General features: G+C 44.0%; 1 protein-coding gene across 10 annotated transcripts in view; it reads left to right on the top strand.

Moving 5' to 3' along the window:
- The first annotated feature begins 10,087 nt into the window (after window positions 1–10,087).
- The window catches only part of ANKRD26 (ankyrin repeat domain containing 26), a 59,224-nt gene continuing 42,284 nt past the window's right edge, over window positions 10,088–27,027 (top strand). For 7 of the 10 annotated variants that reach the window (XR_014012523.1, XR_014012524.1, XM_081211354.1 and 4 more), the window contains exons 1-12: window positions 10,088–10,737; window positions 13,344–13,458; window positions 13,684–13,857; window positions 15,181–15,287; window positions 16,541–16,678; window positions 17,010–17,152; window positions 21,292–21,342; window positions 22,991–23,024; window positions 23,103–23,166; window positions 23,629–23,689; window positions 23,796–23,995; window positions 26,260–26,395. Coding sequence is in view for 8 of the 10 variants with exons in the window: in XM_081211354.1 (XP_081067480.1) it covers window positions 10,103–10,737; window positions 13,344–13,458; window positions 13,684–13,857; window positions 15,181–15,287; window positions 16,541–16,678; window positions 17,010–17,152; window positions 21,292–21,342; window positions 22,991–23,024; window positions 23,103–23,166; window positions 23,629–23,689; window positions 23,796–23,995; window positions 26,260–26,395 (1,858 nt within the window). In the remaining 2 variants the exon portion in view is untranslated. Of the gene's footprint in view, window positions 10,738–13,343; window positions 13,459–13,683; window positions 13,858–15,180; window positions 15,288–16,540; window positions 16,679–17,009; window positions 17,153–21,291; window positions 21,343–22,990; window positions 23,025–23,102; window positions 23,167–23,628; window positions 23,690–23,795; window positions 23,996–24,075; window positions 25,047–26,259; window positions 26,396–27,027 lie in introns of all 10 variants that reach the window. The other 3 variants (XM_081211348.1, XM_081211350.1, XM_081211351.1) reach the window with 3 other exon arrangements.

The raw sequence follows: 27,027 nt of genomic DNA, 5'->3' as shown, positions 1-27,027 counted from the left end.
TGCCTCAGAAGCAGCCAAGGTATTTTACCTGACTGCCAGCACTAAAGCTGTGACAGAAATAGCAAGGAGCACTTAGTGGCCTAAGTAGGCACTTTAGTGGGCATGGTGAGCACTTAAGTGGGCTAAATAGACACTTAAGTGGGCATGGTGGGCACTTAAGTGGGCTAAGTGGGGAATTAACTGGGGACTTAAGTTAGCTAAGTGAGAACTTAGCCAACTTAAAGCAGCGCCTGGAAGTCATGTCAGAAGCCTTGCAAAGGCCTCGGAGGTCATGCTTCACGAGGACCCGGAACACTACATCTTTTAACAGCAATTGGCAATGCTCAAAGGCAGGGAAGGGAGAGAAAACACTGCATTCATGCTCTACAGTGAAATGGCTTTTTAGTGTGTAAAGGTAAAGGGACCCCTGACCATTAGGTCCAGTCGTGGCCGACTCTGGGGTTGCGGTGTTCATCTCGCTTTATTGGCTGAGGGAGCCGGCATACAGCTTCCGGGTCATGTGGCCAGCATGACTAAGCCCCTTCTAGCGAACCAGAGCAGCACACGGAAACACCGTTTACCTTCCCGCCGGAGCGGTACCTATTTATCTACTTGCGCTTTGACGTGCTTTCAAACTGCTAGGTTGGCAGGAGCAGAGACCGAGCAACGGGAGCTCACCCCGTCGTGGGGATTCGAACCGCCGACCTTCTGATCGGCAAGTCCTAGGCTCTGTGGTTTAACCCACAGCGCCACCCGCATCTCTTTTAGTGTATAGGTGTCACCGTATCCCTAGCCTTGAGCTGTGGCCTAGATGCCGACTCTGAGAACAAGTCACCAGAAGGCTGTGCTCTGCAGTCTACAAAGGAACAGGGTATACTATATCAGATACAAGCACAACTTCCAAATTAGCAATGAAACTGCAGGTAATACCATCATCCGTGCTTTTATGAGTTATTATATTTTTTTAATGTCACTGTAACTAAGCATAATATTTGATCATATTAATGCTTTGCTGCTAATTTGGAGATTCAGCTGGGAAGACTACTATCCCTGCCTTTTTATAATATAAATGTACTCCAGTAAATGGCTCGTTGCATCTGAATTAGCCATTATCAGTACAGGGGAAGGGAATACATACATTTAAGTGGTACTGGAAATGATACCTCTAGACATCAGCCCAATGCAATCTACAGAGGGAAACACAAGTATTTCAGAAGCTCAAAATTTTGCTGCATGGCTTCTTAAAATATAAATTGGTTTGGTTGGGTTGGTTTGCTTTGACTTTAAGGAAATAATATTTGTCAGTGCCACACAAAAAAAATCACAACACATAATATTTCAAGGGTGTAAAACACTATGTTTCTGCCAGTAAAAAGGTAAAGGTACCCCTGCCCGTATGGGCCAGTCGTGTCCGACTCTAGGGTTGTGCGCCCATCTCACTTAAGAGGCCGGGAGCCAGCGCTGTCCGGAGACACTTCCGGGTCACGTGGCCAGCGTGACAAGCTGCATCTGGCGAGCCAGCGCAGCACACGGAACGCCGTTTACCTTCCCGCTATAAAGTGGTACCTATTTATCTACTTGCACTTGGGGGTGCTTTCAAACTGCTAGGTGGGCAGGAGCTGGGACCGAAAGACGGGAGCTCACCCAACCATGCAGTTGGCAAGTCCTAGGCACTGAGGTTTTACCCACAGCGCCACCCGCGTCCCACATTTCTGCCAGTAGGTGGCAATAAATATCTACATCACATATAATAGCAATTCAGATTCTGAACTAAAACTTTTAAAGGCATTGTCAGGAGGCAAATAAAATTAACATTTCGCTCCTTGAAATAAATAATCAGATTTATGCTCATTCCTTACTTCCCACTCAAGCTCTTTGAAGAAGAATCTGTTTTCTTGGGTTAATTTTCCAAAATGACATGTTCATATATATATTTAAATTCAACCCCCACCCCACCCCCAAAAAACCTAAAGAGATTCACTCGGTTGTCTCATTTATACAGCAAAACTGAGGCATTGGTTAGACTATAATTTACCCTTTTTTAATATACCACAGAATAGTTAAAAGCGTCATTCAGATCAGGCAAGTTTTGAAAGCATTTTGACTTTTTTATGGCTCATTACTTGTGGCTCTGTAGGTTTTGGGCTACATGGCAGCTCCTTAACCATAGCTGAGGAGGAGGTTCAGGTTCAGACATAATGCTAAGCTATGGTTAATATTAAGTATAAACCACCTACAAATTTTGATTAACCATCAACCTTAAGCTACTGGACTGGGTTCACACACAATGCAAAGCCATGGTTTAGTTTCATAAACCATGGTTTAGGATTACATGTGAACCAGGCCAATTTGAGTTTATAGCAGATTACACCTCCTTAGAAGGATGTACCAAAACAGCACCCAGGTTGATATGGTTGACTTAATCAGTATTTATTTTATTTAGCTAGATTTTTACCCTGCTTTTTTAATACAAGATATTAAAAAATAGCTACAAAACAGTAAGACATAACCGATAAAAAATAGATGGCATAGCAAAACATGCAGAAGAGACACAGAGACTTCAGAAACATCAACAGGTCGCATTCAAGTCAGCAACAAAATATCATTTGGAATAAAGAAGGTTCTATAGCTGCCTTTTGAAAAGCTAACAGCACAGCAGTAAAATCACTAGGGTTTAACGTAATCTAGATGCCACTACGAAGTGGGCAGCTTTGAAAGTATGGGTTAGCTGGTCAAGTGCCAACCTATTTCTGCCATCTGTCCACAACCTCCTGGCAGACAAGGAAAACTTTCTGGAAACCAATCTGATCCACACTTTCAAATACAGTCATACCTGGGAAGTCAAATGGAATCTGTTCCAGAAGTCCGTTCGATTTCTAAAACATTTGGAAACCAAGGCGTAGCTTCCGATTGGCTGCAGGAGCTGAGTCGGACGTTTGGGTTCCAAAGAACATTTGCAAACCAGAACACTCAATTCCGGGTTTGTGGCATTCAGGAGTCAAAACGTTTGACTCGCAAAACGTTCGACTTCTGAGGTACGACTGTACATCTCATCCTTTTCAGGCTCAGAGCTGGACAGCTTCCTGGCTAAGAAAAGCAGAGGAGAGGTTGGGAGAAAAGCGAAGGGTGGACCTGGCATGGCAGCAACTTAGCGGCCTCAATGTGCTCGTTTCACCTCACCCTCCAGTCCCATGCTCTGCACATAAGTACATACAAAGGCAGTCTGAATTTCCTTTTCTGGGGCTCTATCTACCTTTCCCATTTTAAAAAAAAGAATTTCTGCTTTTCTGCAAATGTCAGCATTCACATGTGGATGTGCCATTTTGACTCCATAAACAACAGCACTCACCACATGAAAAGTGAAAACAGAGGTTGGTGGTAATATTATGATTATTTCAATTCATAGTTCCAGATCAGGTTAACAACACTACGGTGAGTACAGCTAATATGTTAAATATGGAGAGTTTTTTAAAAAGCTGTGCATTAACAAGTGGAAACATCACCTTGTACAGAATAACAAAACTATTATAAAAGCTACAAATTCTGCTAAGGCTTAACACAAATATCCTGTCTCCGTCACTTCCCACTCTGTGGAGTCAAAACATATACCCTCATGTGATAGACAACAATCCCATGACTGCAATCATGGAGCAGGAATTCTAACACCGCCCCCCCAAACCCCAGGACGATGAGCCCAGCCACCTTTTATTCACAGTCACATAAGCACTAGAATACAGCATGGCCATAAACCTGTACGGCCAACCGCTGAAATACACACCCAACATGTAGCAATGGAGATTTATGTTACTGCTTTATGAATGAACACTGTGTTTTATGAGTGGACTCTGTATTTTTGGAATTACCTAAGAGCCACCAATAGGGAGCTCTAGAATCTGACAGCTAACCAATTGGGGACTACCAAACCGCGATCCCTATTGCTGAAAGCAGGTAACCAGCAGGAAACGCTTCAGCTCAGCCTTTGCACTGTTGACTGAAAACCCTCTGCTGTGCACATAATGGAGAAAGCTCATAAATTGTATCCCTTCTTTCGTCCAGGCCAACTCTATTGTTGTTGTTGTTGTTTACACATTTAGTCGTGTCCGACTCTTTGTGACCCCATGGACCAGAGCACGCCAGGCACTTCTGTCTTCCACTGCCTCCCGCAGTTTGGTCAAACTCATGCTGGTAGCTTCAAGAACACTATCCAACCATCTCATCCTCTGTCGTCCCCTTCTCCTTGTGCCCTCCATCTTTCCCAACATCAGGGTCTTTTCCAGGGAGTCTTCTCTTCTCATGAGGTGGCCAAAGTATTGGAGCCTCAGCTTCACGATCTGTCCTTCCAGTGAGCACTCAGGGCTCATTTCCTTAAGAATGGATAGGTTTGATCTTCTTGCAGTCCATGGGACTCTCAAGAATCTCCTCCAGCACCAGAATTCAAAAGCATCAATTCTTCGGCGATCAGCCTTCTTTATGGTCCAGCTCTCACTTCCATGCATCACTACTGGGAAGACCATAGCTTTTACCATACGGACCTTTGTTGGCAAGGTGATGTCTCTACTTTCTAAGATGCTGTCTTGGTTTGTCATTGCTTTTCTCCCAAGAAGCAGGCGTCTTTTCTATTACGCTGGTGTAAACCCTGGTGTACCAGGAGCCCAGAATAACAGCAAAGAAAATCTGCTCTTATGTCAGCGACTGATAAGACTTGTCAACCTGTTATTCCAAAGTCTTCCTAGATCATAAAGCTCCAAAATACAGACCAAAAGAGAGCAGGTCTGCAAAGAGTGAGCCATACAGTGGGCAGCACCAGTGAAAAGGTCCTGTTCTGTGTAGCTCCTGCCTTGTCATTTGATAGGGTGCCCACTTGTCCTCCTTCTTGACATGAAATGCTCTCTATTGGCTTCTCCAGGTCCAATATAAAGACCATAAGAAGGGAGAGCAGGGACCTTCAAGTTCCCAACAGCTGTTAATCAAGCAAGCAAGCACACAGGTCACCTTTGTCACAGGACGCTTATGTCCTGGCCAGACCTGCACCCAATTTTGTTTCTGTACACTCTTGTTTGTTCTCAGTAACCAAAATCATATATCAACATATACAAGGAGAAAAGTTGTTTTCCTTCATTTGCAAGGAATTGTACAAAACAAAGTGGCACTAATAAAAGTTCCAGGGTGGCAACAGAAAGCAAACTAAAAATGCTTTTGCAGTTCATCAGAACTATCCAGCAATGTCAAGTTATAGGAAAACCGGTGCTATTAACAGTAACCGTAGTTGGTTAATTGATTTGGCACATAAGGTCTGATGCTAATCCCCCTCCCCCCAAGAGTTAAATGATAACTCATCAGAGGCAGCTACAGTTGCAAATGGAAACAAAATATATATGATAGGAAGAGGAGCAGGTTTGTTCAAGTGTGTTGCAGGTAGAAATACTGTTTGTAATGAAGTGAGAGCAGTAGCTGCTCGAATAAACAAATAAGAAAGTTTTGAGGATTTGCATGCGAGATTAAAATTCATTTTAATGACCTGTCAGGTGATTAACTCATCTGTCAGGAGAGCTATGAGATTCAGGTGAGGGTGATATGGCTTGTCAATCCCAGCAGGTATATAACACGAAGGCCGATGGCCTGCCCAGGCCATACCTGTCAACATCCTTGGCTTCACTCAATTTTGTATATAACACTCTTCCATTTTCTTCTAGTTGTGAGGGTGGGGGGTGGGGAGGGGCCTCACAATTGGAGTAGCCTAGGGCCTCTCTTCATCTAAATCCGGCCCTACTCCTGAGTCTCACAGGGGTGCCGCAGAAAGACTGTGGCTGGTTAAGGGAGCCATGGCCTCAAAAATGTTGAGAACCTCAGCTATAGCAAAACGTACTACATCACTTTTCCCACTAGATGTCATAGCAATGTAGCTGTAGAAATGTTATCTTAAGAAGCTAGGCTGATTTTCATGGGTAACACTAAAAACAGGATTGCAGGTGTGCAACTTCAAGACTGAGCAATAAGTGAAGGGGATGCTTAATGTTTCTCCTGCCTTCACCTTCTCTTGTGATCTCACTGCTTTCCCCACGGTGGATTTTTGTGTGTCAATATCAAGAGCATTACCTACAGTGAGGACTTTCATTAATAATTTGGTGTAATAATTTGGCTCCTACACATTGTGGAACTATCAAAACTGATTCTTTTTTCTGGTTCTCTTAGCACACTAGGAAGTATTGGGTTGAAATTAAATAAAGAATGGACATCTATAAATGGGGCAACTCATATTTATATTTTAAAGTGGCACTGGTCCCTCCTTCTTTCCCACTACACATAGTGTACGAACACATCGTTTTCAAAAATCCAGCCAAATTGCAAGTATGCTCCCAAGATGCCTCTGATATATACAATCCATGAGCAAAACAATGAGCAAAAGGCAAGCAAGGTTCAAAGCAGCATAACAGGGCAAAGGCAGCCAGGATGAATGCATGTTTGAACCATTATAATGTGGCCATTCCGGGCGATTGATTCAGGAGAGTTAAACGGACACATTTTTGCATGGACGCTATATTTATGCTACTTATCTGCACATGTAGTCCAAACAGGAACAGAGGCAGCTCTGTACTCACCTTCACCTCAGAGTAAGCCTTGTGTAAAAGTTCTGCATTGCTTAAGCTTCATTTAAGCTCCACATAAAGATCTTAAGTAGAGATAATACTTTGGCCACCTCATGAGAAGAGAAGACTCTCTGGAAAAGACCCTGATGCTGGGAAAGATGGAGGGCACAAGGAGAAGGGGATGACAGAGGACAAGATGGTTGGATAGTGTTCTCGAAGCTACCAACATGAGTCTGACCAAACTACGGGAGGCAGTGGAAGACAGAAGTACCTGGCGTGCTCTGGTCCATGGGGTCACAAAGAGTCGGACATGAATGAATGACTAAACAACAACAACAAAAGTGATATATAAATCACTTTAAGCTGTGTCAAAATTCACCATTATAATAATGTTGTCAACCTAAATCCACATGCTTTTTTATCATAGAATCATAGAATCATAGAATCATAGAGTTGGAAGAGACCACAAGGGCCATCGAGTCCAACCCCCTATGTCTCTCTCTGTATGTGTTCAGAGCAAAGTCATCACAGGTAAGTTCCCAAAGGTGACAGATGGAGTCTTCTATATCAATTCTGGACTTCCCACTATGTCCATTGCTGTCATAGGCGCCGACTCCATGGGGCCTGAGGGGGCCGGAGCCCCCTCAAAAATTCATTTGGGGGGGCTCCGCCCCCCAATAATCTCGGGCGCCCCTCCAGCAGAGTGCCACCGCCGCCCCTCCCCCAGCCCAAAATGCACAGGGTCGGGCTGCATGCCTCCTGCCCTCCCTCCCGAGCAAAAGCTCCACCCAATTTCCTTCGGAGCTGATTAATAGGCGCAGCACGCTCTCCCCTATTCGCTCACGAGGAGGCGGCGCCACTTTATCTGCATATTCATGAGCTTATTTATTATTCATGAGCTTTCCCGGGCCCCCCCAATATTTTTTATAAGTCCGCGTCCCTGATTGCTGTCTTTGCTCTCAAGGCACTGAAGGGAGAGAAGTGGGGATCAAGGGCTTGGTTCAATGTGTAACTGAGAGGGCTTGGGTGAGACACCCATGAGCCTCAACATGTCAGGCCGCCTTGGGACTTTTGTGGGTTCTTCCAGATCTTTAGTTGTAGTGGGGGTTTTCTATGGATGGACAAGACTCTTCCTCAGCCGAGGTCTCCCTGGGATCCTGATAAATGCTCCCCAAAGCACTTGAGATTAATCAGAATCAGAAGAATCTTTATTTGCATCAGCCACTAGCCATAGCAATAAAATGTACTGAAGATAGAGGTAAAAAAAACTTAACTATAGAAAATACATTTTGGGGGTTTACATCGATAATAAAATAATAGATCTTATTCTAATTGCCCCCGGTTAAAAACCTTGCAGTTTTTGCTGTCACCTGATCATCTTGATCTGCTAAAGAAAGGACACACTTACAATGGTTGAGCGACCCGGCATGGACAATAATAGAGGGGTGATAACTTCACTCCTCAAAGCTTTATTTATTTATTTGATTTTCCAAAATATAAACATACAGTGGCGTAGCATGGGGGGTGCCAGGGGTGCCAGCCGCACCGGGCGCAACATTTGGGGGGCGCGTTTGGCCGGCCCTCCTTGAGGAAGCAGGAACGCCACTGTCCAGGCGGAGAGACCTCCTCCCGCCGCCAGCCTTCGGAAGGCTGCTCCGAAGCCTGGCGGTGGGGCAGAGAGCAGTGGCGTAGCGTGGGGGGTGCAGGGGGTGCACGCCGCCTGCCATGCCGCCCTGGCTGCTTCAACCGCGTCCGACAGCCGGCTCGAGGCTCCTTCCGGCCGGGTCTCCCGACGGGGCGCTGCGGGCGGAGGCTCCGGCACCAAGCGCCACGCCGCCCAGGCTCGGGTCGCTGTCTGGACGCGCGCAGCCCGCCAAACGCACCATCTGCGGCGCTCTAGTGCCTGCGCGCCAAGACCGCCCACCCGCCCCAACGGGCCCCCCCTCACCCGTGCCGGAGGCCGGCCGACGCACTGGCCCCAGAGCCGCCCCCTCCCCGCGCCAGAAAGAAGCCGCGTCGGGACTAGCCGGGCCGGGGAGGGGGACTGAGAAGGCTGCGCCACGACGCCCAAAGATGCGCGTCTTGACGCAAAGGGGCCCGCGGCACCCAGACGCGGAAGGGACCCTCTCCCCCTGACCCGCCACTGAACTGCAATTTCCAGCTCCCTTGGCAAATCCCAGTCCCCAATCCCCAAGATGCTTTATTTGAGGCAGGGGTCCTTTAATTGCAAAAACAACACCACGGAGGGCAGTAGTCACCACGACGTTTGCCCCAGAGTAGAGCCGTCAGTATTAATGACCATGGTTAGGGGTTAGGGGGCGCAAATTACTTGCCTTGCCCCGGGTTTGGGGGCGCAAATTACTTGCCTTGCCCCGGGTGCTGATAACCCACGCTACGCCGCTGTAAACATACAACAAAACCGTTTCCAAATCTACTTATTGAGATTACTCTGAATCTCCTGACTCCCCCACCCTGCTCCCTTCTATGGGCACTGTTGATTCTACTTCAACTGCATATCAATACATCTATACATTCTGTTACATTACAAGTGTGTTTAAAATCCTGCTAATGTTTTGACCTGTTTACAATGATTTTGTATATACATTATAAATATTTCCCATTCTTTCTTTAAATTTCTTGCCTTCTTGATTCCTGAGCTTCCTAGTTAGTTTTGCCATTTCGGCATAGCCCATCAACTCGAACTCCTCAAATCTTTATCAAGAGTGCAAGCCAGAAGCACATGAGCCACTGACTCAATACTGTCAAGCACTGGAGATGGTTTACAGTGTCACACAAGACCTGGCGGCGGGGGGGGGGGGGAGAGAGACAAAAACAATGGGGGCGCCAGCAACACTGGAAGTGGGTGGCACGCAGCAGTAAAAGAAAGGGTCCCAAACAAGACAAAGGCTCCCAGGATAGCGCCCTGTGGATGTTGCACGCTGAAAACACAGTGCAATGCAAACGCAGCGTAGGAATGGGCACAGCATAGCTGTCAACTTTTCCCTTTTCTTGTGAGGAATCCTATTCGGAACAGTGGCGTAGCGTGGGGGGTGCAGGGGGGGCCGGCCGCACCGGGCGCAACATCTGGGGGTTAGGGGGCGCAAATCCACGGGTTAGGGGGCACAAATTACTTGCCTTGCCCCGGGTGCTGACAACCCACGCTACGCCACTGATTCGGAATAAGGGAATTTCCCCTACCCCACCCATCTTCCCCCCCTCCACCCCTTTTCCCCCCTCCCCCTAATGTCTCAACAAATGAAACGGATTTGTAAAACTGTTACATGAAAAAATACGAGAGACATTACACATACTTCTGTAAAACAAGAAAATCTTTTAATAATAATATAAAAAATACTCAAAAAGGGGGAACGTTGACAGCTATGGGGCACAGTTGTGTGAAACAAAGCACATGAAATAAAGCCACAGAGAGTTTTTGTCTCGAGCCACGCGTGCAGTCCTCCTCATGTAACCCTGGGGCAAACCGAGGCTTCGCACGCAACGCACGTGGCAACCCAGCCACGCGCACTTAAGAGCGGATGAGAGGAAGAGAACCCGTGAACTTCCAAGGGCAGCGCGGATGCGTCACTTTAAAAGGAAGAGACCTCGCTGCCGGAAAGCCTTTCTCTCCGAGCGCATGCGTAGCTCCGCCCCGAGGAAAAAGCCGTTGCCTTGGCGGCGAGCCGCGCTTTCCTCGCCCCGCCCACCGTCGCGGTTCTGAGGCGGCCGTTGGCGGCTCGCGCGGACGGCCTTCTCCCCCCACCCCCATCCCCAGTTTAGCCAATGGGCCGTTGAATGTCTGTCAGGGGCCGCTTTCGTTTCCCGGCGAGAGGGAGTCCAGTCGGCCGGCGGCTGCGCCCCCCGAGAGCCCCGCCGCCGCCGCCCCGCTTCCCTTCCCCCGGCCTCCGCCGACAGGGATGAAGAGGCTGAAGGGGATCTTGAGGCTCAAGAAGAGGCGGGCGGCGGAGCAGCAGCCGGCGTCGGCGGCGTCTAGCGAAGCGGCCGGCGAGGTTGTCGTGTCCGCCTGCGCCTCATGCCTCGCCAGCGATGGCGCCTACGTGGTGCGGAAGAAAGAGTTGGGCCAGCTGCACCGGGCAGCGGCCGAAGGGAGCCTGGGCGACGTGCAGCGACTCGTGCAGAGGCACGACATCAACGAGCCGGATAAGGACTCCAGGTGATGAGGGCGAGCCGCGGAAAAGGCTCCCCCCTCCCCGAATCTGAGACGGAGGAGGCTTCTTGGCATTTTTTTATTATTATTATTATTATTATTATTATTATTATTATTATTATTATTATTATCATTATTGTTGTTTCGGGAATATAGCGCCTCCTCCTCCTACAAGATTTGGCGCTCAGCTTGGCCTGCTGCTGCTTCCTTTGAAGATACAGTGGTGCCTCGGGTTACATGCGCTTCAGGTTACATATACTTCAGGTTACAGACTCCGCTAACCCAGAAATAGTACCTTGGGTTAAGAACTTTGCTTCAGGATGAGAACAGAAATTGTGCTCCGGCGGCAGCGGGAGGCCCCATTAGCTAAAATGCTTCAGGTTAAGAACGGACCTCCGGAACGAATTAAGTACTTAACCCAAGGTACCACTGAACAGTCACTCCACTGTATCTTCACAGTAGCCCTGTGAGGTAGGCCAAGTTGAGAGTGAGTGAGTGACAGTACCCCAAAGCAAGGAATTCAGTCCCCTCCTTGGTCGGTGCCTGGCCCTGAACCCACTGCATTCTCATCCTGAATGCTGGAGATTGCTTTTTCAGTGATTCAAAGATCAATAATAATAATAATAATAATAATAATAATAATAATAATTTATTATTTGTACCCCGCCCCCCATCTGGCTGGGTTTCCCCAGCACTCTGGGCACCTTCCAACAAAGACTAAAATGTCACACATTAAAATCTTCCATGAACAGGGCTGTCTTCAGATGTCTTCTGAATGTCAGGTAGTTCTTTATCTCTCTGACATCTGACGGGAGGGCGTTCCACAGGGCAGGCGCCACTACCGACAAGGTCCTCTGCCTGGTTCCCTGTAGCTTTGCTTCTTGCAGTGAGGGAACCACCAGAAGGCCCTCGTCACTGGACCTCAGCGTCCAGGTAGAACGATGGGGGTGGAGATCCTCCTTCAGGTATACTGGGCCAAGGCTGTTTAGGGCTTTAAAGGTCAACACCCACAGTTTGAATTGTGCCTGGAAACGTACTGGAGCCAGCTCCTAGGGGTTGAGGTCCCTTCAGCCTCCCCTCCTAAAATATTTGAGGGGGCCAGTCCTCGTCTCCCAATTTTTTATTCAAGTTGGCACCAATTGAAGGAATGCCAGGTGATATAAGCAACAGTCACTGTATCTTCACAGTAGCCCTATGAGGTAGGCCACGTTGAGAGAGAGAGAGTGTGGCAGTACCCCCTTAAGCAAGGAATTCGGTCCCCTCCTTGGTCAGTGCCCGGCCCTGAACCCTCTGCATCCTCATCCTGGACGCCGGAGCACTATTTCAGTGGTTCAAAGATCCATAGGAGCCAACTCCTAGGGGCTGAGGTCACTTTGTGCCCCTCCCATAAAATATTCAAGGGGGCCAGCCCCTACCCCCAAGTTGCTGGGCATGGCTATTCACGTGATGTGTGTGCACCATGTCTTGTTGATTGATTATGTGGGGTGGGGCTTACCTGTTGTCGTCCAATATTTTATTCAAGTTGGCACCCCTGGAAGGAGGGCAGAGCGATATACACAGCAGTCACTCTGCTGTATCTTCACAGTAGCCCTGTGAGGTAGGCTAAGTTGAGAGGGGGGCAGTACCCCTAAGCAACGAGGCACCACCTCGGTCGGTTCCTGACCCTGAACCCACTGCATCCTGGACGCCGGAGCACTTTTTCAATATGCACTTGTGTCCAAAGATCCAGAGGTGCCAACTCCTAGGGTCCAAGGTCTGTTCGGGCCATCCCCAATAAAATATTTGAGAGGGCCATCCCCCAAGTTGAGGGGCATTGCCATTCAAATGTGTATGTGTGCTGCATCATGTGATCTGTTATACTTGGCACAGCTTCCCCCCCCCTCCGAAAATATTTTATTTAAGTTGGCACCCCTGCAAAGAACACATAGCACCTTTGAATGCTTAACATCTGGATTTAGGGTGGGTCGAGCAGTTCCCCCGCACAGGGTGCTGAACTGAGGGGGTGCAAAATTGGGAAGATTTGTGATTGGGAATATTTATTAGGAAGCGCCAAATTTTGGGCTCACACAGGGGGCCATATTATGAAAGATTACCAAAGTCTGCCCTTAACATTACATGAATAGGAGCATAGCTAAACTATGTGTCTTGAAAAGCAGCAGCCAAAGATGCTTCTGAGTAGGAAATAATCGGTCATTTGCATGATGTTTCCCTTACATGGTAGAATGCAGGGATTGTGTAAAGCAGTCTTGGAGTCTTCAGCCCCTTCAGTACATTCCTTGGGGTTGTTCTTGCCTCACTATTTTCAGGCACCTGTTAACTTCTTGCAACTTCTTACTTAATAAAAAAATAATGTAAATAATGCACTAATATTGACCACGAGAAGCAGTAGGTGTGGGGAGTCTTTATTAAGTTGTGACCATACTTGTCCTATGAAGTTTAATAACTATGTGTCAATGAATAATCTCTCAGGCTTTACTTTTAGGGTTGTTGTGAGGGGAAAATGGGCAAAACCAAAAGTGTAAGATAACAAATATTAAGTCAAATAACACATAGGAAAAAACTCTTGCTGTTCTGAGTGATGTATTGATTGTACTCAATGGTATCCCTTCCAGAACACCTTTGCATCTTGCCTGTGCTGGTGGATATACAGATATTGTTGCTTTCTTGGTAGGCAACAAATGCCAACTAAATTTCCGTGATAATGAAGGGAAAACTCCATTAATGAAGGTATGTATGAAACAGTAATACAATACCACATTCTATAAATGCCATATCTACGTAGTTGAAAATGCCAGTTTAGTACCACTTTTTTTGTTAATGACAACCATCAACAAGTTAATTATTATAATGTTAAAGTTACTGCTTCATGTTTCATTAAATTCCGACAGCATTAAATATTTGTTTGTATTAACATAATTTGTGGGCCTAATTTCCTTTCTTTAATTGTTGCAGGCTGTACAATGCCAGCAGGAATTTTGTGCAATTTATCTGCTTGAGAACGGAGCAGACCCTAATATTGTGGATGCTCACAGTAATACTGCCCTCCACTTTGCTGCTGCTAATTCTGGTGTAGCTATTACAAAACATCTCCTTAAATATAATGCTGATATTGAAGCACAGAATGAGGTAAAGTAAAATTAGCTGAATACCATAAAATAATTTTTGCTTCTGAATGCTCTTTTGAATGTTAAAATAGTTTATTGAAGAAAAATAATGTTGCTTATGTTGTCAACTTGCATGCAACTTGTCTTTTGTGGCAAGAGAACATTGTAATGAGTAACTTTTCTATATTACCCACCCCCAATCAAGTGCAACATGTACAATTTACCAAGCATTCATGTGAAAGCATAGCATTCTGGTTCTGGATTGAGTGGGATATTATTCAAATGATTTCCCCTCTGTGGGAATAGGAAGGAGAATAGAGAGACCTACTCAGAGTAATTAGGGAGTGGCGCTGCCCTGTCCTGCCGCTGGTTACTGAAGTGGGAAGAGAGTAATTCAAAGAAGCCTGAAGCCATCCTATGTGCTTTTAGCACCTTGTATAGTACTAGTTTGGGTGCACAAAGCCCTAGAGGCCTTAAGATTCAATGAGTATTCTTCAATGTTCTTCAGTACAGTGGTGCCTCGCAAGACGAAATTAATTCGTTCCGCGAGTTTTGTCGTCTTGCGATTTTTTTTCGTCTTGCGAAGCACGGTGTCGGGAAAGTTTTGGAAAAGCTTCAAAAATCACTAAAGTCTTTAAAAACCTCAAAAAAGGCTAGCACACCGCGTTCTATGAGTTGCTTCTCGAAGTCAAGTCGCAACTGTGTTAAGAACTTTCTTAACAGTGTTAAGAAAAAGGAAACAAACTTGCAAGACGTTTCCGTCTTGCGAAGCAAGCCCATAGGGAAAATCGTCTTGCGAAGCAGCTCAAAAAACAAAAAACCCTTTCGTCTTGCGAGTTTTTTGTCTTGCAAGGCATTCGTCTTGCGAGGTACCACTGTATTCTTCAATGAGACCTGTGAGTATAGGGTGGTATATAAATTTTAATTATAATATAATATAATGTAATGTAATATAATTAATATAGCTGGGAGCATTACGTTACGTTACATTACATTACATTACATTACATTACATTACATTACATTACATTACATTATATTATATTATATTATATTGTTCCCAGCTGTGTTGGACTTCAATTTTGGTCATCCCTAGACAGCTTAGCAAGCTGTTCAGGATGGTGGGAGCTGTAGTTCAACAATATCTGAGAGCTCTGGATTGAAGAACACTGTCTAAAGGAGCTCCCCTCACCTTCAGACTTGGAGTTCTACCACCTTACTTTGTGCAAGCTCTGTTGGAGGCAGACAACTTTGGTCCACACACAAATGTCCTCAAGTTCTATGGAAAACAATAAATATGTGTGTATTGCAAATTTTGTCTGCTAATTCAGTTTTATGCTTACAGGATGGGAATACTCCTCTAATTGTTGCTGTCACAGAAAACAATCGAGAAATTGTAGAGTTTCTTTTGGAAGAAGGAGCTTCTGTAAATGCCACAGATAATTCAGGAAGGTACAGTCTGGTTCATTTATCTGATCTAAAGACTTAAGGACTATTTCTAAAGAAAACTGTTGCAGTTTTTGTCCCATGAACTGTAATATATGAAGAGACTATGGGTTGTATGCAAGAAAGTAATTGCACTTGCAGAACTACTTCTACTTTTGCAACAAAAGTTCTCCCACCGTGTGCCCTGTAGACCCCCCTGCAATCTGCTTTGAAGGTTCCTCCAACCTTTTGAAGCGGATTTGAGGTAGGGTCTGTTCTTAATAATCACCAGCTCTCCATGTTTTTATTCTTGCAGTAGAATTTCACAACATTTAACTAGTATGCTAATGTGGACAAAGACTGCTGCAGTGAATAGATTTTGAATCTTATTCTGAAAAGTTGCTTTGCTGGTGTAACAATATAGTAGCCTAATCTAGACCTAATCTTGACCAAAAAAAGAGAATATCTGCATGGAACTTCCTTTCTGTGCTGCCCACCTTTTTATGTCCCTGCTTTCTTCTTGACTCTTATTTCCATGCTTCTTACTCCGTCCTTTTTGGCAACCTGCTTTACACCTCCATTTACACCTTCACCCCAGTCTTGTAATGTGCTCTGTGTGGGGCTTCCCTTGTGCCTGATTCGGAAGCTGCATTTAGTGCAGAATGGTGCAGCACAGTTGCTGATAGGAGTGAGACCTTGTCAGTATATAACCACCTGTGCTCAGATTCACACTGGTTGCTGATTTGTTCAAGCCGTTACTATTAGTATATCAAGCTCTTAAGAACTTGGGACCAATTCACCTGCAAGATCGCCTTACCTCATATATGCCCACTTGACCAGTTTGATTGGCAGAATCGGCACTAATATAGGTGCCACATAACGCACGTTCCACATTTGTAAGAAATCAGTCTTTTGGTGTGGCAGCATCTGCATGTTGGAACTCATGCAGGTTGATTGATATCAGGCAGGCGCCTTCACAGTGCCCACCCCGAAACACCACATTCTGTGAGTATACCCTGACTACTAGTGGCAGGGATTGCACTAGTGGTAGCTTACACCTGTGCTGGATTTAGATAGGCACAGTTGAGAGTTCTGCAACACTGGTCCCACTCACTACTGGCAGAGTTTGACAAAGCTGGGAGGAGGGGATGCCTTGCCTTATCTACATTATTTCCAGTGTAGCAGATCTTGGTTTGTATTGTTCTGTTAACCAGCAGCGGGTAGAAGATCTAAGTTAAATTCATCGATAAAATTCAGCTGTCCTTCCCTTTCTGTTTCAGAACTCCACTGTTGACTGCTGCTTCTGAAAAACACCGTGATTTAACAAACGTTCTTCTTCGACATGGCTCAGATGTTTTTCATAGAGATGGAAGTGGATGGTCAACAAAGGATTATGCTCTGAATAGCGGAGATCCCATGTAAGCTTTTATTTCTAACATTTAAGATTATTCATTGACCATAAATAAATAGGTTGAATTTGTTTAATCATTGCTGGAATGAAAATATCTATGTAGCTACTCGCGCGCGCGCGCGCGCACACACACACACACACAAATAAATAAATGGATCAACTGTTATGTGAGAGTGGATCTTTAGAAAGTCAAAGACCCTTTCAAAAGTTAGGGTTTTACTCCTTGAGTTGATGTAAAACTGTTCTTCTGGTTTGAGGTATGTTCTTATTCTCTTCATGAAGAATCAATTGTTTGTATTGTCATGATTTGTAAAAATTATCTCCCTTCTACCCCTTAGTCTTCTGCAATATGTATCTGAATTTTTGAACTACAAAAATAAAGAACAGAGCTCTGGAGATCAAAAAGTCTTAACTTTATTGAGCAGCCCAGAAAAACCTGGATATTCTGGCATGTTGGGCGCACCAGCTACAAACAAAGAAGGTACGATTTTATATACTAAAACGAGAATCGGTCCTTGTTCTGACATGCAGTCTATGCAACCGAAGTGATCAGGCAAACTGAAGCTACCCTTTCTATGTTTCAAGTACCCAACTGGTGACTAATAATATTCACAAAATGATAAGAGTTGGAAGGGAATTTGGAGGTCAGTTAGTTTAATCCCTTGTTCATTGCAGAGTAGCCACATTCCTTATGACTTCTGTGTGCCTCCTACTAGGGGTTGAGTTTTCATCCTGAAACATGCCTGTGCAGTATGTTAATATGGTGCAGAATGAGTGTGTGTGCGTCTAAGGATTTCTTAAAGTTTATGGCACCTGAAGAATTCAGGGTTTAGGCTACTGAATTACACTGTACCTATATGCAAACTTAGTTAAATGTATGCCATATTTGAGGGGCTAGAATAGAACAGCTTCTATAATACTGCAGTTACTTTGTGTCATTGGCTGCTTAGTAAAAAATAGTGCATTTAAGCATTTAAGTTTATACACACACTTTATAGAAGTAATTAATATTTGTCCTCTTAAACCCTCATTGTAATCCTGAACTTAATCATAATATCTCCCCCAATGGGGAAAGGGGGGGTGGGACTTGGGAAGGGGTGGTCAGTTTGGAGAGAAGCAAATTCCATGACAAGGTACAAGAATCAAAACAGCAGTACACTAGGATTACTTTTTTATTCTTTGTGGGGTGTCTGCTTATTAAAAGAAAAAGAAGTTCAGGATCTTGCAAGGAAGGTCCACTCTTTGATCTGCAAACTTAGTGCATGTGTATACTTACAGAGCTAGGCCCTGATACAAAAAATGATTGCCACAATGCTGCTTTGAAACATTACCGTATTTTTCGCCCCATAAGACGCACTTTTTCCCCTCCAAAAATGAAGGGGAAATCGGGGTGCGTCTTATGGGGCGAATGCCTGCAAGCCTCGCGCGCCCGGCAGGAGGTCCGACCGGGTGCGCGAGGCTTGGGGCGGCAGCCTGTCGCCCGAAGCACGGGGAGCCCTCTGGAGGGCTCCCCCTGCTTCGGGCGAGTGTCTGCAAGCCTCGCGCACCCGGCAGGAGGTCCCACCGGGTGCGCGAGGCTTGGGGTGGCAGCGGACTGCTTGCGCGCACCGAGAAGCTTGGGGCGGGCTGAGCTCAGCCCGCCCCAAGCTTCTCGGTGCGCGCAAGCAGTCCGCTGCCGCCCCAAGCCTCCCGCACCCGGCAGGAGCTCCCGCTGGGTGCGCGAGGCTTGGGGCGGCAGCGGACTGCTTGCGCGCACCTAGAAGCTTGGGGCCAGCTGAGCTCAGCCCGCCCCAAGCTTCTCGGTGCGCGCAAGCAGTCCGCTGCCGCCCCAAGCCTCGCGCACCCAGCGGGACCTCCTGCCGGGTGCGGGAGGCTTGGGGCGGCAGCGGACTGCTTGCGCGCACCGAGAAGCTTGGGGCCAGCTGAGCTCAGCCCGCCCCAAGCTTCTAGGTGCGCGCAAGCAGTCCGCTGCCGCCCCAAGCCTCGCGCACCCAGCGGGACCTCCTGCCGGGTGCGGGAGGCTTGGGGCGGCAGCGGACTGCTTGCCGGCACGCAGAAGCTTGGGGCGCGCTGACCTCAGCTTGCCCCAAGCTTCTGGATTAGCGCAGCGCACCTGGGGGGGAAATAAATTTTTTTTCCTTTATTTCCCCCCCCCTAAAATCTAGGTGCGTCTTATGGGCCGGTGCGTCTTATGGGGCGAAAAATACGGTATATACCTACCTTCATGTGAGACATCATGCTGCAACTAGTGCAACACATACTGCCTATTCACTTATTTAATGGGTTAAAAGGAAAGATGAGTTACAAGGTCACTTCTAGCTCTGTCATTCTGTGTGGAGGGTATTGCTTGCACGTTCAGTAGCTTTGGTTGCATGATAGATTCAGTTGCATTTTCTGGTGTACAGAGAAGTCTGGGGCTTAAGTCTACCCCCCTGCCACTGAAAGCTTTAAGGTAGTGGTGAAACTTCAACTAACCAAAACATATGATACCATGACATATTCATATTGCCTAAAAAAAACATTGCTAAGGATGTGGCCCTTAGCAGTTGCAACTTCCCAGCGTTTTGGAGCTTAAGTGACCATGGAAATCCCTAAACATAGCATGTTAAACTGAAAGGGGTGCTTTTTTGGGGGTGGGGACATCAAAACTTTGCTTCAGCCATTTCATCTCTCATCTTTGTGCTGTCACTTCTGCAGTAGAAACCTGAGTCATAGTTATTGACTTCTAGTAATATTGTAAATTGCTTCTGGATCCCTCATGGGAAGTGATTCATATATTAAATGATGATGATGATGATGATAGTAATAATAACGTCTCTGAATGCACTGTGGAATGAGAGTTGCAGCTTAATTTCTGGCTGCATATCGAGCTTGCCAACAGTATTCAATTTGAACAACAGCCCTGGGTTCTCAATAGTGGTATCAAAACAGCCAAATGAACAGTGCTCATAGAAAGTAGCTATAAGCTGGTGGAATCTAGGTTGGATACGTATTTCTTTAACCATAATTATCATAGTGTAAACCAGGGGTAGGGAATCTTTAGGGTCCAAGGGTTGCGTTTTCTAATGTCTAAGCTCCCAAGGGCTGCATATCAGCCATGGTTAGGACTAACATAAAAAAGTGGATGAGTCTCCTGGCTCACTCTTATACATATGCAAATTGTTGCATATTCACAAGTAACATGTTCATAACACTCATTCAATCATGCCCACAGCCCTTATACACAGAGAGAGACATGCACATACACATTTAAACTTACTGTCAACACCCTTTTTACAGTTAGTTAATCTTTCCCTCCTCATCTGTAATCTCAGCAAGGATCCTCACACCCTTGCACAGTAATTGGGCTTAAAAATGCTCTTTCGTTGGAGCCACTGAGATACTTCCCCGCCCCCATCAAGCCTAATTAAGTCCTGCACGGGATGAATATTTGATGGCATTGCAGTACATGTGGAGGGTTAAGTTCTTCCTGCCCGGCTCTCCTTTTGCTGCACATCTTCCCCTCCCTCCTCAGCAGTTGGGCTTATTTTTTAAAAAACCTTCTGTTGCTCCTAATGGAACAAGCTCAATTGTTGTGCAGGGGGCTGTTGGGGGGACAGACGTTTGTTTCTGCATCCTACTGTCCAGATTCTTTACATTTACCCTTTTTACATATGTGTGTGTGTGTCTGTATGTATATATCTGTCTCATGTGCCCCTCAATCCTGTTTTAACTGTTTAGTTTGGTGTTTTCCAACTGTTAAAGTTACATTGTATCAGTGTTTCCTAAGAAATCAAAATGTAAGTCTTTCCTTCAACATTGTCACTTTTTTTTTATTTAAGAAATGATCAGGAAGCTTCCTGCCTGTATATATAACAAAAGTGAATACTAATGTGTCTCTTCTTAATTGGTGTTTATAAATTGCTCTAGAGTAAGTTTGTAGCATGAGAGAATTTATTTTGGTTGTTGTAACATACCCTAATACCGGAAGGGTCAGGAGGATTAGATAGGCCCATCCGCTTTGTATCCTGAGAAGCTGCAATCCTATATAGTGCTCATTTAACTGGAAGTGAGCCACATTTATCTCAGCTGGACTTATACTGCTATCTTAGAAGTGCCTCCTGAGAAATAAGACAAGAATGTTAGCATATTCATCTCAATACATTAATCTATGTAATCTACCAAAATATGTAAAGAGAAAAAACGTGCTTTCATACTTGTTAAGACCAGCTCCAGATTCACAGGCAAATAATGCTAAATGGAATGGAAAACTTTCATGCCCTGTATTGGTAGCCAGTCTACTTAGAGGGGGGGGGGCATATCTATTAATGTGGTGATCAGGTACTGTATTCCCAAGCAGAGAACTAAATGTATCAGCTACATCTTTCCAAACTACATTTTTTATCTCTAGTTGTGTCTTTGATCTTTTATGAGAAGTGGAGAAATCCAAATATCTGAGTGTGGTAGAGCGTTGGATGATTTGCCTTTCTTGAACTTGAATTGGTGGTTTGTTTTTCATTGCAGCATACTCATTACATTGAATGACTTGTTAGTGTATATGTGTATTTGTGTTTCTATATTTGTAATTGTTTTATGAATTCACTCTTTTTATCTATTCCTTCCATGCCTTGGCCTAAATAGATAGACAAGTGCACCTGACACTCAGTCAAACAGCAGGAGATTCAGGGAAAGGTATAACAGTCTCCAAGGGTCAAATATGTAATGATTCATTTAGATTTAGATTTTTAATTCAGATTCCCTGCTTTGGTTTGTGCTTACTGCTTTTAGAAAATCCATAGTACATAGTTCAATTGTAGCAAGCTGATGTGGAAATAACGGGCAAACTAGATGATGGGTTTGTGTGTGTCAGGATTGAGAAATATGGTAACCAAGGATGGATGCTTAAATCCTCTCCCCCTGCCATAGTTGTCGTCCCCCCGCCCCATGCTTTTCCTCCTGGGGAAGAAGTTGCTATAAGCATCAGTTTTATCTTTCATGGACTTGGGTCTGATCAACATCCCCATATCTGCAATTTGTTTTAAAATGCAGAAATGTGAAATGCAATTTCTCATTTTACCTATCATCTAATTTAGCCCTTGGTATCTTGTTCTCTTCAAGAGTGAATGATTTAGAAGCTATTGTTGCTGTTCTGTACTTCTTGGATCCACTGTATGCTAGAGCTCCCATTGTGCACATGATGGGATTGTCTAAGCTTCACAGAGAATGTTCCTCAGGCAGTGAGGAACTTCTCATCCATGGGGTAATGGCCTTGCTTAACTAGCGCTCACAGTGTAACATGTCAGCAGAGGTAATTTGGATGAGTGAATTGTATCTTTGGTCTCTGAAAGTTGTTTCTCCGTGCACTAGCCTATGTTAGGATGTGGGCTGTTTCTTCTGTGTAGCTTCTCATTCCTTTTCAGCCTGTTATGGGAAGTGACATTCTTCAGTCTCCTTGATTTATCTATTTGGAGGGGGGAGAGAATTTCCAGAGTTCTCATGCATGATGAACAGGCTCAGAAGCTTCCTTTGCAGAGAGCTGGAAATTTAGGAAAAGTACTTTGCATTTCCTACCCACCCCCTGCCCCTGAAACAAGTAATTTTGGAAGACAATAGGGCTGACAATGGTAGAACTTCCGTAAATCAGAACTTTTTGAGCTTTGGATAACTCTTGGGGAAAGCCCTGATTTCTTTCCCCTCAGAATTTCCCCAAAAAGGCTCAGAAAGACCCAGCCATTTGGAATTGAGATAGTGTGAGTGCTCAAAATTACTCCCAATATGGAAGGTGGCTTGTGTGCTTGTTTTATTGATTGATTTTTTTAAGAAAAACAACACTGACCTGCCTTTCAACAAGGCCCCAAATACACATCGAGGCATCTGTGAAACTTTCTTGTACTTTGGCTTTAAAGACAACTTCAAAATTAAAATAAAGATATGCCTATGGAGCCATTTTTTTACATTGATGCAATCAAAAAGCCACGACTTGAAAAGGAGTTGTGTTTACATAGGTCCTTCTATTCATGCACACTTGTATCCATGTATATCGTTGATTATGGATTTGTATGCTAAATGGTCATCATTTCCACCATTCCCAATACCATAGGGAGTGATAAGCTTTACAATGGGGGAATCTTAGATCCCTGCTTGCTGTTTTTTATTTAGCTAGTGAACATGTACAAAAGTGCACAAGGCAGTTATTTTCAGATTTTTAAAGATAATTTATCTATGTACCTTAATATCTTTAGAGATTTGTACAGTTTAAAACGTTTTAACTGAAATTGTTCCTTAAAGTTTGTTCATTGTCTTGATTTTTATGTTTTTATTGTGCATGCTTTTTAAACAGTTATTGATGACCATTCCTTTGGAGATTCATTCAGGTAAGATTTTACATGCTTTTGATAAAATTAGTTCTACAAAACTGGATTTTTATTCTGATTTTTAAATGTTCATTTCAGAGATTCTGGAAAAGCAGATAATGACAGCTGGATTTCTTCAGAAGAAGAAGATTTCAGTCCTAAGGTATGTTATAACTTGCAGAAGTCAGTTGAACCATAACCTGTTAGACTTGGGTCCACCATCTGCTATTGGTACTACACCATACCTCAACCAGTGTGATCAGTGTTTTTTGTTCGCCTGTGAGTTTTCCCTGTTTGCAAACTCTAACTCCAGCGATGTACATATTTTAAGTACACTTAATTAATATATTGATTATTAAACCCCAGATTGATTGTTCTTATTGTTTATGTAGAGAATTATGCAGAAATTATTGTTTAAATAGGCTGGCTGTTTGCCATAATAAACACATTGGTTGGTTGATCCATTGATTGATTGATAACTCCAGTGATGGGTCATTATGTAAAAGTCTTGGAGCTTTCTTCACCCACTGCTGAGAAAGAAACAACATAATGTGGCCTTGTTAAAAATATAATATGTGAAGTGTTGCTTCAGCTAAATCTTAACATGCTTAAATTTTGTTTCCAGAAACCAGAGAAACCAAGTTTGGCTCAGATAATGAATCTTTCCCAGCAAATCAAGAAAAATGGTAAGTTGCCTGTAAAACAGGTTTATTATAACTTGCTTCAGCAATTTTAAAAAATAATTATTTCTCCTGTGTTTAATTTTTTGTGTGTGTTTGTATTTTGATGTAGTAGATGAGAAAAGTAGCATTATCAGAGCAGAACCTATAGCCATTTCACAACAGAATAAATCAGATTCTGAAGCTGAAGATCTGAGAAAGTCCCTTCCTAAGCCTTTGTTCCAAGTTCAATCCTTTCCTCATCCTGTTCTGTCCTCACCCGGCTCCTTTTCAAAGTGTTCCCAGATGACTCCCAAACTGGACCCTAAGCAGGTAAAAAAATTAATTTACAAGTTTCAATCTATCATATGTTTATCAACTGTATTTTTATACCCACTTATGTTTGTATAAAGACAATGAAAATAATCAGTCATCAAAAGAAAATATACAAGCAGTATCCATTAATTCCCCAAAGCAAGAATTGAATGATCCAAATGATTCTTCAATCATTGAAGAGGAAGAATGTGAGGAGGAGGAGGAAGAAGACGAGGAAGAGGAAGAGGAGGAGGAGGAAGAAGAAGAGGAGGAGGAAGAGGAGGAGGAGGAGGAAGAAGACGTGGAAGAGGAAGAAGAAGAGGAAGGAGAGGAGGAGGAAGAAGAGGGGATAAAGGCAGAAATGGAAGATAACTTCAGTGAAGAAAAGGAGAATAATTTTAGTGAGGAAAACATAGAAGAAAGTTTGGGCAAGATAGAAAATGTGAAAGGGGAATATATTGAAAACCCAGAAGGCAGAAAAACTATTGCATCCAGTGAGCTTAAGCAGGAGGGAAATGCTTCTAATACTAATAGTGAAATAGATTTACAAAACCAAGCACTGAAAGAATCTTTTGGCGTCCCTGTATCTTTTATTGATGGGCAACATGAGCGTTCAGATGAAAATAGAGCTATTAGCAGTGTAAATAATGAACTGTCCAATTGTTCATTTGAAAAAGAAAAAAGTTCTAAATATGAAGACCAATTCCAAGAAAATGAGAAAAGCACCAATATGTCACATGAGAGCCCATCTGAGATTTTTGAAGCAACCAAAGATTGTACAAAAGATGCATTTTCATCTCCCTCAAACAGTTGCCGTGATAATGGGGTAGATTCAAACATGGGTGATGACATTGAAAACGTTGATGATCCTGGGTCTGAGACAGAACTTGAAAAACACAAATCTAGAAAACAGAATTCCAAGGATGCTGATCTTTTGGATAATCAGAACATTGGAGAAGAACAGTACATGGATTCAGAAGAACTGGAAGAAGCAGTATTTGAACCACTAGTTCAGAAAAGTGAGAATATTGAGGAAGAAAATCTAAAAGCTTTTCAACCTAGTGCCAAAGTAAGTAAATATAAAATGATGGAAAAAATCATGTAGTAAAGCAAAAAATGAAAGGTAAAGATGAACTTCAGCGAAGGAATCTGCATTGTGAATTAAAGGTAAAATCTATAGTTTCATATTAGCCACCCCGTCATTTTTTGTATAACTGCTGTTGGATTACTGCAGAGATAGTCAGCCGGGCTAACAGCTAGGGGTGAAGGGAGCTGTAGTCAAAGACATATTTAAGATGGCTCATTGGCTACCTCTGAACTAGTGTAATGCATTTTATAAATGACTGCCCTTAAAAGTTATTTGGGAACTGCAGTTGGTTCAGAACATAGCAGTGTAATGGTTAACCAGTAAGTGCTAGCTTTATTGTGTTTCATCAATGCTACAAAATCTGCATAGGCAGATAGGCAGTTTGTTTCTAGTCACAGTTCAAGGTGCTGGTTCTGGCCTGTAAAGTCAGAAATGGCCTGGGACTAGGATACAAGAATGACAGCTATGAGCATGCACAGTCTTTAAGAACTGCCTCAGAAATCCGTCTTAGGGTGTCTACTCTTTTACAGTTGATAATTACTGTTTTTTAATTGTGAACTGCTTTCGTAAGTCCATAGAGGAAAAGCACATAGAATTACAACGATAACGGATCAGTAATAATTTATGGTTAATAAAATAATGGAAATGGAACTATGTTAAAAATAAGTAAACTATGACAGCAGTGGCCTACAGGCCTATAATTAAGCCCAGCAGGTTTCCCCAAGCCATGCCAACCTGCCACACACCTCATATTATATCTGATGTCTGGTGAGGGTAGGTAAAGGTGTGGCTGCAAATGAACAATCAAGAGTTCTTAATTGTTCCTTGGCAAGTAGGGCTCACTGACAACACCAATCAGCTGACTGGTTTCTGAGAGAACCCTCTTCAGAGTGGTTTGACAGATTGATGGACATTTCTCCCCCTATAATACATTGGCAGCAGTCTGAAGCAAGATGTTTCAGGTAAAAAGCTATTCTTAGTGTCTCCCACAAGAGGACCCTAGAGTGGTATTTTTAACTTTACAACACAATTCTATATGTACATACTCAGAACTAAGTATCATTTTGTTCAGCGGAGCTTACTCCCAGGTAAGTAGTACAGGACTTCCGCCTTAAATCTTACAAAATTTATTTGTATGTAGATTAAACAATAAGTGGGAAGTTTAATTTTAAAATTAGTACATTCTTTGCATTAGGGAGAATCTTCAGAGGAAGATGCTGAGAAAGAAGATGACGAAGAGAAAGATGGGGGGGAATCAGATGTTGTCGATAAAAAAAGGATACATATCGGGAGCCCTCAGAATCCCCTACAAGATGGTGTTGTTAAAAAGGGTACAAAACTCAAATTTTCTTTATCCATATCACAGATTATAATGTTAATATCATTTTGGAATTTCGTTTTGGTCACTCGCATATTTAAAATCTGCAATACAGTGACTTGTTGCAAGCATTGGTCTCAGTCTGCCCTCAGACAGCCTTTACCTGTGTAACTGCCTACCTCTAACCCCGTGGTTCCCAATGTGGGGCACACGCCCCACAGGGGGGCAATTTGATTTTTAAGGGGGGCAATTAGGAAGCTTGTTTAGACCAAGGTAATGGCCTTTTAGGCTTCCTCCACGTGAATAGGAATTCACTTTTTGAATAATAAGAATTATATGTCACGGGGGGGGGTGCATCAGGATTTTAGAGATGCTTAGGTGGGGCATGGCCAAAAAAAGGTTGGGAAACACTGCTCTAACCTGTCCAGGGGATGGAATTGGCTGTCAACTTCTTCCGCCTTGTGTTGCTCTTGTAGAACTCAACAGGAAGGAAAATGGGAACACAATAAGAATTAGTTGACTGCTTTCAATTGAGTTTAGTTCCACCGACTGTTGGTTGACCTGTCCAATGCCCAACCAGCCACTACTGGTTGCAAGTATCAGCAAGTAGCAGAAAATCATATTTATTTGTGTGCGAATGCTACT

The sequence above is a fragment of the Podarcis bocagei genome (genome assembly GCF_964188305.1).
Source record: "Podarcis bocagei genome assembly, chromosome: 10".
Taxonomy (NCBI): Eukaryota; Metazoa; Chordata; class Lepidosauria; order Squamata; family Lacertidae; genus Podarcis; species Podarcis bocagei.
This window is presented reverse-complemented; position numbering and strand designations above follow the sequence as displayed.